Source organism: Labeo rohita, chromosome 18 (assembly GCF_022985175.1).
Source record: "Labeo rohita strain BAU-BD-2019 chromosome 18, IGBB_LRoh.1.0, whole genome shotgun sequence".
NCBI lineage: Eukaryota > Metazoa > Chordata > Actinopteri > Cypriniformes > Cyprinidae > Labeo > Labeo rohita.
In genome coordinates, this window is record NC_066886.1 from 17,719,873 (window position 1) to 17,733,042 (window position 13,170).

The 13,170-nt window shown below is 33.8% G+C and overlaps 1 protein-coding gene across 2 annotated transcripts in view; it reads left to right on the top strand.

Annotated features, from left to right (window-relative positions):
• Nucleotides 1-13,170, top strand: part of luzp2 (leucine zipper protein 2) — a 152,433-nt gene that overhangs the window by 111,225 nt on the left and 28,038 nt on the right. For both annotated transcript variants that reach the window (XM_051135050.1, XM_051135049.1), the window contains exons 5-7: nucleotides 440-502; nucleotides 5,658-5,720; nucleotides 9,186-9,248. In XM_051135050.1, the coding sequence (XP_050991007.1) occupies nucleotides 440-502; nucleotides 5,658-5,720; nucleotides 9,186-9,248 (189 nt within the window). The remainder of the gene's footprint in view (nucleotides 1-439; nucleotides 503-5,657; nucleotides 5,721-9,185; nucleotides 9,249-13,170) is intronic.

Below are 13,170 nucleotides of genomic sequence, written 5' to 3' on the forward strand. Positions count from 1 at the left end.
CACAATTGCAAGATTATATCATGCAATTCTGACTTTATACCTCACAGTTGCGAGTTTATATCACAATTCTGAGAAAAAAGGTCAGAACTGCGAGTTTGCAATTCTGCTAATTTTTTTTTTAAATTGTGAGATAAAAAGTCGCAATAACGTTTATTTGATTTTTTTATTCAGTGATGGAAATGGGCTTCAATAAAAGACAGTTAATTTTTTTTTGTAATAAATTTTCACAAATATTACTGTTTTTACTGAACTTTTGTAAACTTCAAAAACATTAAAACATTTTGCTGACCCCAAATTTTTGAATGATAGTGTACTGTATATTTAACAACATACATCATTCTTCCATAAATCACATTAAAAACCATGCACAATTTAAGCTTTTTTCTGTTCAAAATGCTACTGGGGCTTTAATATGCAATTTTTCCCCCTTTCAATGCAGATAAAGTTCTTAAAGATGGAAATGGAAAAGAAGACCAAAATCATCAAAGACCTTCAGCAAGAGGTACTGCCTTTTTACATTTTAATAGGAACTATTATTAATGTATTAATTCTGAATGCGTGCAATAATATTTAATAGTAGCATGTACAGGATATGTGAGATTAAATGCGAAATAAAATAAAACAATGTTTAATGCTTTCACTCATCAAAGCAGAGAACAATCACCAGCCACAGCAGTTTCTTTTTGCCAACTGCTGGTCGTAAATTAATGGAGAAAATATAAAAATGCCATGATATTTTTTCTCAATAGAGATTTATGTTCTGACTACTGCAGTACGCTGTGTTTTTCAAGGTAAAGTCTACAGTGGAATGGCTTTTAATTGAACATAAAATAGAAAATGTATCCCTTAGTTCAACTGAAGTCAAGTAATAGATGATGACAGCATAATAACTATTTAATTGGTTAAAGTACTGGTTATATCACTTACCGTGGCTGAGTGAATTTTGCTTATCACTCAATTACACTTTATAGTTTATTAAACAGGGAATGAAAACAAAATGCAAGATTAAAAGTAATAGTTCATTTAAAAATAGAAATCCAGTCATCATTTACTCATCCTCATGTTGATCTGAACATATGACAACAACTTTGGACATAGCTTTTTTTTTTTTTTTTAAATACCTTCTTTTATGTTACACAGAATAAAGAATGTCATACAGGTTTGGAACAACATAAGGCAGAATAAATGATGACAGAAGTCTCATTTGTGTGAACAATCCCTTTAAGGCTATACTGTTCAAATCTGAATTTTTTTTCATGGTTGTTGTTTGAAGTGACTTGACTGTGCTGTGCCCTATCTGCCTGGGTGGATCCTTGTGTCATTGCAGTCTGTAGTAGGGCAGCCACATGTCACTTTTAATGACAGCTGCCATTTTTCTTATAGACTTGGGCGCTCGTTCTTCTTCAGAGAGGAGTAGAAATGCAAGTGTGTGGATTTGATACTCGGCCAATTCCACCTCATTGAATCGTAGTGCAATGCTATTCTGCTTCATTACCTCAAACACTCTTTCACTCGCTCTCAGAACGTCCCTTCCTTCCTTTCACCGTTCTTATTCTTTCTCTTTCACACACAGTCACTTTAATGTAACACCTCTGTGGCCCACCAGCTATTATATATTCCCCAGTCGGTTTGTTGGTGTGGGCCACTGTGACTCGTTACACAGCAGGTGTTGTAATTACAGTAAAAGTAGAAAAGAACCTGTTGAACTTTCAGCGTTAATTTAATGACGGAAGCAACGAGCATATGGAATGCAAAGCAAGTGTTCTGCCGAGATAATGGCTTTGCCATTTTTAGTTGTTTTGAAATTTTCTGTCAAACGTCACTTGGAAGTGAATGAAATGCATTTTTGTTCCCCACATGAATGAATTCTATAATTTGATGCAATTTAATGAAAACTGCACTTAGTGAGACAGATGCAATGAGCTATTGAGATTTTTTGCGATCACATGAATTGATGCAAATTCAACAGTTTTATTTGTGGTACTGTGTAATTTGCTCTTATTTCCACCATTTTTCTGCAAAAAATACAAATTTGAAAGGGGAAAAAGTGCAATATTAACTAATCAGCTCTCTGAAGGGGGTCTCATTGTGTCTCACATGTGTGGACTACAAAGACGTCACTGCCATTTCATTTTTAAACCGTATGCGAAAAAAAAAACTTTACAGGGCTTTGGAAAAATTTATGTTAGTTGTTAAAGGATTAGTTTACTTCCAGAATAAAAATTTCCTGATAATCTACTCATCTCCATTTCATCCAAGATGTTCATGTTCATCTTCAGTCAAAACGAATTTAAGGTTTTTGGGGAAAACATTTCAGGATTTTTCTCCATATAGTAAACTTCAATGGGAGCCAAAAGGTTGAAGGTACAAATTGCAGTTTCAATGTAGTTTCAAAGGGCTCCATGCGATTCCAGCCGAGGAATAAGTGTCTTATCTAGCGACACAATCGGTAATTTTCTTGCGGTAGCTCTGCGATGGCGCATTGTTAGATCTTTCTTTTGTGTACTTTGGTTACAAAAGGTAGGGTAGGGCAAAAAAACTCCATCTCATTTTCTCCTCCAACTTCAAAAGCGTACGTTGTTTTACCTTTTTTGTAAAGAGCGTTTGACTTTCTCTTTGTAAACATGTCACACATGACCTTTCCAATGTGATTATGTAATGCGTGAGGTCAGGCTAGTGCAAGATGAGCATTTGTGGTTGAAAGTATATACATTTTTATTTTTTTTTAGAAAATGACCAATCGTTTCGCTAGATAAGACGCATATTCCTCGGCTGGATCATGTAGAGCCATTTGAATCTGCATTGAAACTGCAGTTTGGACCTTCAAGTTGTTGATCCACTACACAGAGAAAAACCCTGCAATGTTTTCCTCAAAAACTTTCATTTCTTTTCGAAATGAAAGACATGGACATCTTGGATGACTTTGGGCTGAGTAAATTATCAGGACATTTTTATTCTGAAAGCGAACTAATCCTTTTTGCTGGTTGAGACAAATAAAACTTCAGCATCCAATATTGTCTCTTTGTGTCCTCTCCAGTTACTCATTGGTGGTCATTTGGAATGACCCTATAAAAAGCGTCCTGTTCCAGCAGTGCCCTTCAAAATGCAATTATAATGTGCCCTTGATCTTTACACAAATAGCACACAGAAATGCTTAGACATTTCTCATTTACTGACTTCATTAGACGGTAACATTAATGTCAGTAAGTTTGTATATGTTTTAACATTTATTTATATAGTACTTTCTACAATACAGATTGTGTCAAAGCAGCTTTACAGTGTTAAACAAGAAAATAGTGTGTCGATAATGCAGGAGGACAATAGTAAACAGTCAATTTTTTCTGTTAAGGTCAATTCGGTTCTGTCTGGGTTCTGTAAGATTGTTTTTAAAAGAAGTCTCTTATGCTCACCACAGCATGTAAAATATGCATGTAAAAAGCATGTAAAAAATAATGAAAAAAAAAAAAGTAATATTGTGAAATACTGTATTATTTCAAATGTATAGAGTTAAATTAAGAATTTTAAAATAAAAATAAAGAAATGAAAAATTTCAATAGCATTTATTTAAAACTGAACAATGTACAGTTGCAATCGAAGTTATTCAACCTCCTTGACCTGCAAGACATTTTGTTGCAGAGAACAAAATTTTGTGAAAACAATTTAACAAATACATCAGTACACTATTAGAGAAAGTTTATCAGTACTCATTTGAGTAATTCTGAGAACGTAAGTTGATGAATAATAATAAAAAAAATCAAATTGGCTTTAAACGTTCATGTTCAAAAATATTCAACCCCCAGTTTTATGATATTGTGCTTTTTTTGTTCAACACCCTGAAAGGTTTTCTGATACAACACACTAGAATAAGTAAACTAAACTATAGAATAAGTCTGCCAGCTGTGTCTCTAGGAACTTTTAATGTCTTAGAAATCTTTATATAGTCTTAAACTTTCTAATATAATAAAGCTATTTCTTCTCTATAGCTTTTGTGAGAGCTTTGTTGACTTTGCCATATTTGCTACTCAACTGCATGGGCTAAATGTATGTAACTGTAACAGGCCAAGCTAATTCAGTTTTTTTTTTTAATTTTTTTTATAGAGTTTCTAAAGGCTTAAGTGTGATTTAAGACAATTTTGTTCCCTACCATAAAAATAAGTGACTTAAAAACAGCAATGTTGAATAGGGGTTGAATAATTTTGACACAGCTGTGTTATTAAAAAATCCTAGTACTCAAAAACATTACTTTATATATTGACATTATCACATGTAATATGCAAGTAATCTGTTATAAATCTAATTTACAAAGTCCTGGATCTTTTTTTAATGGTGATTTATGACATGCATAGAAAAAATATGAATTATGTAAATTTTGTCTCAAGAAAATTATCAGAATCTCAGAACCTATTGTTCATTTGTGTTTATGACTGAAAAGGTTTTGTTAAAGAGATAGTTCACCCAAAAATGAAAATTACCCCATGATTTACTCACTCTCAAGCCATCCTAGGTGTATCTGACATCCTTCTTTCAGACGAATACAATCGGAGTTATATTCAAAAAATGTCCTGGCTCTTCCAAAATTTATAATGGCAGTGAATGGGTGTTGAGATTTTAAAGCCCGAAAAACTGAATCCATCATAAAAAGTACTCCACACAGCTTCGGATGGCTAACAAAGGCTTTGTGAAGTGAATCAATGTATTTGTGTAAGAAAAATCTTCAAAACCCCATTCACTCCCATTATAAAGCTTAGAAGAGCCAAGACATTTTAAAAAAATATATATAACTCTGATTGTATTCTACTGAAAGAAGAAAGTCATACAGCTACGATGGCTTGAGTTGAACTATCCCTTTAACAAGATCACACACACATTCTGTTTTTATTAATGCTGAATACAGAATACACAAATATACAAGCTGTTGCATCATTGTTGTCTTAATATTTCAACGCGTACTGCAAATTCAGTTGTTATGGCCTAATATAATTACAGGTAATTGCACTTCTATCACTAACACTAACTGCATGATTGTTTCTGGGTTTTAACTGCAAAACAACGCCAAAAATACCACAAGTAGCATCGCAATTTTAGAGAAAAGCCTCTGGAAATGCAGTTATTTTTTGGAGCTGCAATTATCAGCAAAAAGTCCTGCGAAATCCTGGTGGGTCTGAAACTGGGTGACATTGCCACTAAAAGCATGTACATTTGCATCTGAGAGCAACACGGAGACAAAGGAAGTGAGAAATTGAGGCAGGGAGAGAGAGATAATGAGAGAAAAAATAAAAGCAAAAGGACACGAACAGAGAGAAAGAAAAAAGAGGAGGTGGAAAAAAGCACTAGATTAAACTCAGCACCACCATCATCTCTGTATTGATTCTTAATCTACCATCATCTATTTCCATAAAGACATCCACTGCGGGTTATTACAGAAATGAGGCATATACTCCTGGGTCACCTTGAGCTTCAATAAGCTGGTGAGGGAACTGTCAAAATGAGCTCAATGGAAACAGTTGAAGCATTGCTTTTGTCTGCAGGGACAGGGGTACCATTAAATTGAGTGTATTTACCTAGATAAAACAAGACGTCGGGGCTTGTTTCATGCTTGATGTTACAAAGCCGTCGGTACAGTATATCTCTATTTATTGCCTTTTCCTGTTTTGCAGAATAAAAGCCTGAAGAACAAACTTCTGTCCGGGAACAAGCTCTGTGACATACATGCAGAGGAGGTATGTTGAGCAGACTGTTGCACACACTGTTGAAAATACTGCAGCATTTCTATACAGACCAAAAATAATATTGCTCCTAGCAGAACCGTTATGGATATTCATACCTATGCAGATGCCACCTTTAGATTTTTGAGCTTGATTTTGAATACAACTTGGAACAGTTTTCTTTTAGAAATTGCTAGTAAATTTTACAATTAATTACAAAGAAACGGCACATAACACGTTGAATTAAAAGCGTTAGTTCTCCAAAATAAAATGCATTAATTTCTATAATAAAAAAAAGAAGAAGAATGTTGTGTACACATAAATTCATATTAGCCTTAAAAAATGTCATGTGGTGCAACCATGATTTATATTAAAATTTATTAATTTCCTTAACATGCTTAACATTTTTTAAGATGTTCTCAGTAATTCAAGTGTTTAGAAACAAAGTATTTGAGTTTTTGTAAGTAATGATACCATATTTTTGTTCCATAATTTCAGAGTTGCCTTCTTAAATATAGTTAGCAGACTTATTTTTCTGTAAATTGCATAAAACTGATAATTAAAAAAAAAAAAAAAAAAAAGCCTATGCAGATGCCACCCTTAGATTTTTGAGCTTGGTTTTGAATACAATTTTCTTTTAGAAATTGCTAGTAAATTTTACAATTAATTACAAAGAAACGGCACATAACACATTAAATTAAAAGCGTTAGTTCTCCAAAATAAAATGTATTAATTTCTTTTTTTTAAAAAAAAAGAAGGAGAAGAATGTTGTGTACACATAAATTCATATTAAATTTTAAAATTAAGTGGTTTTAGTGTTTTTTTTTTTTCATCTAAATGAATCGGCTGCAGCCTTAAAAAGTGTGGTGCAACCATGATTTATATTAAAATTTATTAATTTCCTTAACATGCTTAACATTTTTTTTTAGATATTCTCAGTAAGTCGTGTTTAGAAACAAAGTATTTGAGTTTTTGTAAGTAATGATACCATATTTTTGTTCCATAATTTCAGAGTTGCTTTCTTAAATATAGTTAGCAGACTTATTTTTCTGTAAATTGCATAAAACTGATAATAATAATAAAAAAAAAAACACACTGAAGCATGCTGTAGCAGTGATTCACATTCATAGAAATTTATTTTTAATTTAATACTGTTATTGCTATTATTGGTCGCACCACATGATGAGTGGTTGCTCCAAATGACACAATGATCTTATAACACTAAAAATCAATTTAAAGAAACATGTGAAAAGTGCAACATATGGCATTAATTGTCATTTTTTAGACCCAGTTATTTCTAAACGTTGCCCAATCTTGGCAATTGACCCTTGATTAACAGGCGATCTGACCAATCATAATGCCAAATCCACCATTTTTGTCCGACAAACAAACCAGACAGTAGAGTAGATTAATGTTGGTGGATTTGAACTTGAAAAATAGTGCATATTTACATATTTTCACTGTTGAAACAAGATACCTTCTGATGTTACTTCATATTTATTTCATGCTATAACTTGTAAGAGATGATCGGTTCACATGACGCTTAAACTGGGGTGCTACAGCGATCTGTCACGTCACATTAAAGAGCCACAAAACAGTATTTGTTTTATTCTATATTCTAAGACTTTGTTTAATACCGAAAGTAACCTGCTCTGTCTTGTATGTCGGCGTGTTTTCAGTGTCCTCTTTGCTTCGTCATGTATTTTTTACTGCATGAGAACATGATGTGTAGCATAAAAGTGCCATGGTTTGGGACGGATCTTTGCGAAGGGTCAATTTAGAATAGCGGGAGGTTGCTGGCTCAGGTTCTGAGATGAAATCATAAAAATCTTTCTTGCAGTAGAAAATCTGGAGTCTGTGCTTGACTGCAAGGTCAAAATAAACTTGCTGCCTATGGCAAGCGTTTATTTTACTTTGCTTGGCAGTGGAATCTGGTCAAATAGATTAAAATAGTTATTAATAAATATATAAATTACTAATAAATGAATAATTAATAACTAAAATTACATGCTCTTTTTTTTTTTTTTTTTGCATATTGTACAAATTGTACATTTTTCTCATATTGTACAGAAATTAAACATAAACCATCTGAAATTAGCCAAACTGCATAAAAATCTTTTCCAAATGATACTAAAATAAAGCATTTTATGTATATAAACCATTAGTTGAATATAAAAGCACAAAAACTGCCAATCTGGGACATATATCTATAATGGAAAACACTCTGCAGTGGTCGCACCACATGATATTTGGTTGCACCACATGATATTTCAAATTCAGTCAAAATCTACAAGCACAGAATTGGCCACCTGAACAAAACAAGCTAGCTTCCCACAAAAGGTCACTATAACATTTATAATAAAAATAAATCACTTAATAGTCATTATTATTTTCTGAGGTCATACCACATGATATCCAAATGTTGTAACTTCATATATGATGCAATGTCCAATCTTTGAATGGATTTCAAAACCACCACATGATGTTTCATAAAATGGAAATTATCAACAAAGTTTGCTTGAATATTATAATGGAAATATAAATACAAATGCTTTGCAGTTTTATACAGGATTACAAAACACTTTGGAAATCATGCCAAATAGTGCAGAAAATTAATCTGAATAAATTTAGGGTCATTTTAAAGATGTCTCCATAACAAAAGTTATGGCCGGACGGTTGCATCACATGATGTTTTGACACTTTGAATAACAGAAAAATTACAAATAACTTATGTTTTTTGAAGATTTAAAGTTGGTACATATGTGGGAGATTTATTCTTGTTTATGGCATCTTTTTAATGCATTTAAACCTATTTTAACTGAAAAAAATAAAAATAAATAAAAATAAAAAATGAGACAGAAAATGTAGGCGTCACATCGCTGAACCCATATTTTTAAAAACACATTTTCTAGGTTGATTCTAGACTTAAGTGCAACCAACTTTCTACTCAACATTCTACTCATTCCTAGCTAGAAAATTGGCAAGGTAGACAACTAAACGCAAGTGTATTGGCAACGTGACTTCGCTTCTCTAAGGTGGAGAGATTAATGAAGTCTCATTAGTTTTGTGGAGGTGCTGTACACTTCAGTTACTAGGAGATTACTGAAGACACTGAAGCTATAGAGAAAAAGCAGTGCATGTGTGAGTGTCTGTAAATGTTTACAACTGTGGCAGCAATCCACAGGCAACAAGCCAAGACAATACCATACCATGGTGTGAGTGTTATTGTGTGAGTGTGTATGCCTGGGTGTTGATGTGTTAATGTGTTTGCGTCATCGAGTGGTCCCTGCAGTCCACTGAAGGGAAGAGTTTTATATTTTCTTGCTCAGTGAAGGTCTCTTCTTTGAATTGGAGCTTTGCCCAGCAAGCGTTCACAAAGGAACACTTCGGCGTGGCCACAAAAAGCCCGCTACACAATCTAAAACCAATTTTACTATTTGAATAAGCTAACACACATTCTCTCTTATCTTCATTTTGCAGTCCAAAAAAATCCAAGCCCAACTGAAAGAGCTGAGGTATGGCAAAAAGGATTTAATTTTTAAGGTAAGAACCAAACAAAGAGCGTGTGTCATTACTGTACCCTTGCATGGTGCGCAGAGGCCTTAGCACCTACTTGAAAAGATGATTTTACCTGAGCAGTTTAGCCACAGTTCTGAAGCTTAAAGAAGGTCCCGTTTGGCTTACTATTGTGTGTTGTCTTGTTACTGTAACCATATACAACATATTTCTGATTCAGTTTACTATGTCAGTCAGTCAGGACATGTCACTTAATGCTAATAATTTAATATTGTGTAATACTAACTTTTCTGTAGTGTCTTTAAAAGAGCTTCTCAAAGCTCCTTACAATGTAAAATTCTAACAAAATACAAAATAAATCAAACAAAAGAGCACAGAAGAAATAAAATAAGCAACAATTAAAGCAAGAGGGGGAAAAATGCATTTTAAAACTGCTTTTTGAATTTCAACCTGGGAGGAGATATAGAAAACCATGTTTGAGGGAGAACCAACAAACCCTTCTGAGAAGAGTGAATGCTTCGATTTGGAATATAAGGTGTTAAAAGTTGGGATAATGCTCAGGGGCAAGACCGTGGGGAGCTTTATATGCAAGCCTGAGAACTTTGAAATCGACTCTATACTTAAGTGGTAGCCAGTGTAGTGACCTCAAAATGGGAGTAATATGATCTCTAGATTTGGTCTTAGTTAAAATTCTAGCTCCAGAATTTTGAACGTACTGCAATTTACTAATAGTATGCTTAGAAACCCTAATAAGAAGCACATTACGATAATCAGTGTGAGAGAAGGCATCTATATTCATTAACTTTACAACGCTTTGTACATGTCAATGAGGAATCAAAGATCATTCCTAGATTCCCTAATTTGCTTTGAAACTCAAGTACAGAACCATTGATGATAAGAGGACTTTGGTCAGCCCTACTGAGCTGATTAGGAAAACCAATTTTATCTCAGAGATACCTTTAGTTAGCAATGAGACAGCCTCCCTCTAACCATGTTTACAGTGATTATAGAGTTGCATATCGTCGGCATAAAAAAGTGATACTTGTAACCTAAATTTTGTAAGAGTTGACCAAGCAGGAATAAATAAAGACAAAAAATGAATGTCCTAAAATAGAGCCTTGTGGGATGCCAATTCAAACCTACCCAGTGGACCAATAGGTTTCATCCATAGTCTGTCCGTTTAAACATCCGTGTTTAGAATCTGCAAATAACGTACATTTGAGGTCACAAGTTTACATCCCCCTTTTAGAATCCTGAATAAGATATTTTGCATAATGATGTGGGTTAGATGTTTACATAATAATTGTTGAATTTATAAAAATTACCCCGTTCAAAAGTTTACATTCCCTTGATTCTTAATACTGTGTTCTTGAATGATCCACAGCTGTGTTTTTGTTTTTTTGTTTGTTTAGTGATAGTTGTTCATGAGTCCCTTGTTTGTCCTGAACAGTTAAACTGCTTGCTGTTCTTCAGAAAAATCCTTCAAGTCCCACAAATTCTTTGGTTTTCCAACATTTTTGTGCATTTGAACCCTTTCCAACAATGACTGTATGATTTTGAGATCCATCGTTTCACTCTGAGGACACCTGAGGGACTCATACTGTATGCAACTATTACAGAAGATTCAAACGCTCACTGATGCGTCAGAAGAAAACACGATGCATTAAGAGTTTTGAATTTGAAGATCAGCGTAAATGTAACTTGTTTTGTCTGCTGGAAAACAAGTAAGTATCTTCTGTAGCTTCTGAAGGGCACATCTTCATTCCGTTCAAACGTTTTCATCCCCGGCTCTTAATGATCCTCTAGAAGGAAAACCAAAGAATTTGTGGGACCTGAAGGATTTTTTTAAGAACAGCAGGCAGTTTAACTATAAGACACAGCTACAAAAAACACAGCTGTGGATTATTCAGGTAAGAACACAGTATTGAGAATCAAGAGGATGTAAATTTTGAACAAGGTCATTTTTATAAATTTAGCTATTCAACTATTATTTTCTCTTGTAGACTATATGTAAACATCTATTGTGTGAAATATCTTATTCAGGTCAGTACTAAATAAACAGTAACATGCATTTTGTATGATCCCTCTTATTTTGGTAAAATAATTAACATTTTGCAAGGGGGATGTAAAGATTTGACCTCAACTGTAGCTGTGGCGTCTACTCCAAATTGGATTTTGGAGCAAACTGAATTTTCAGCAGCCATTACTCCAGTCTTCAGTGTCACATGATCCTTCAGAAATCATGATATGCTGATTTGGTGCTCAAGAAACATTTTCTATTATTAGTGTTTAACAAAATGCTACTTAATATTTTTGTATTTTCTTAAATGAACTGAAAGTTCAACACAACAGCATTTTTTAATCTTTCGTAACATTAGAAATGTTTTGTCAAACTTACTGACCCCAAACTTTGGACCTGTATTGTATAAATTTTAACCAGAAGAAAAATAATGTCAAATTCAATTGTTAGAAGTTAGTTTTAGCAACTTTTTGGAGTATGCAAGCATTTAGAGCTTCCACAAATGCTCTAAAAATCACAAACCTTTCATGCTAAATGGGGTCTGTAACCGCTTTTAACCACACTGGCTTCTGAAATGTTTTTGAAAGCGGAAACAAAGCAATGTGAATGTCACCGTCCTAAAAATCATACATAATAATCTGCATTTTTGGCCAAATAAAAGAAATTAGGAGTAATATGTGCATTCTAATTAAATGGTTTGACCTTTTCATGTGAGATGAGAGTGAAGATTCATGTAAAAAACAGTGACCTTTCCTGCCATGCAGGTTGACCTTTCCTCTCTTATTTGCAGTGTTAGATGGGAAAATGTCAGCTGATATTTCCAGCACATTGCCCTTTGGTACCATCATACAAACACTGGGTTTTCACACAAAGTGCATCACTTTAAAACTACTGCTTCTTAATCGGCAAGACAGGCTTACACATGTTGTAAAACATGTCGGGGTCTTTTTTTAAGAAAGAATAGGAATTATTATTTTTGTTAGTGGAGGTGCCTGCTCCAACTTTTTCAAAGAGCAATATCCAGTCTGGGCTTACCTTTCTCTAATGTGTTTTTATCTGGGCTGTATGTCTATTTCAGCCTTCGCTGTTTGAAATCGATGTAGGAAGATTATCCTTCCTCCTTTTATATTCATGATTAAAGAAGTTCTTTTCAGAGTTTGTATCTAGAGTTGCCTTTTAAGTACGAGTCGGTTTGAAGAGGCATTGTTCGGTAATGGGAAGCAAAGGAAGAATATTCAGAGGCTTAGGCTAGCATGGCAAAAAGCTAGAGAAGGACAATGAGCAAGATTGCTTTGTCAAAGTATTTTCCCCAGATCTAGCCAGAATTAAATGGATTTTTTTCTTATTCAAAGTGCTGCTGTTTATCACAATCATGTCCTGTTGTATTGGAGTGAGGTGTATGAAATATGCACGTGTATATGTCAAATTATTCATAGACTGTTGCATATTGTGTGGCACTGCTGTTTATCAAAAACGTATTGATATAAAGCTTTACCATTTGGCTTGGCGCAGCATCACCTGATCTACCATCAGTTCTATTCGGTTCTTGTTTAAGATTCAGCTTTTGTGATCCAACGCTTTGGTGGGTCTCCTATGTTGTTCTTGAAAGAAGTCTGTGAAAATAATTACAGATAGATTAAAGATTAAATAGATTAAAATGTGACGGCAATGGCATAATAGCTTGTTATAAGACACAATCAGAATGATTGCAATGTTCTTTCTTTTAATTATACATTGAATACATTTTTTTTTTAATCGGCAGCTGCTTAACCAGCAATTAGGATGTTCCACAATTTACTGTGATTATGGTAATATTATATTGATTGAAAACAAACCACATTGGAAAATATCCCACAATGCTATAAATTTGTCAGTCAGTATAACAATGAGCATTCATACAGAGTCACAAGTACATTTAATACAGTGTAA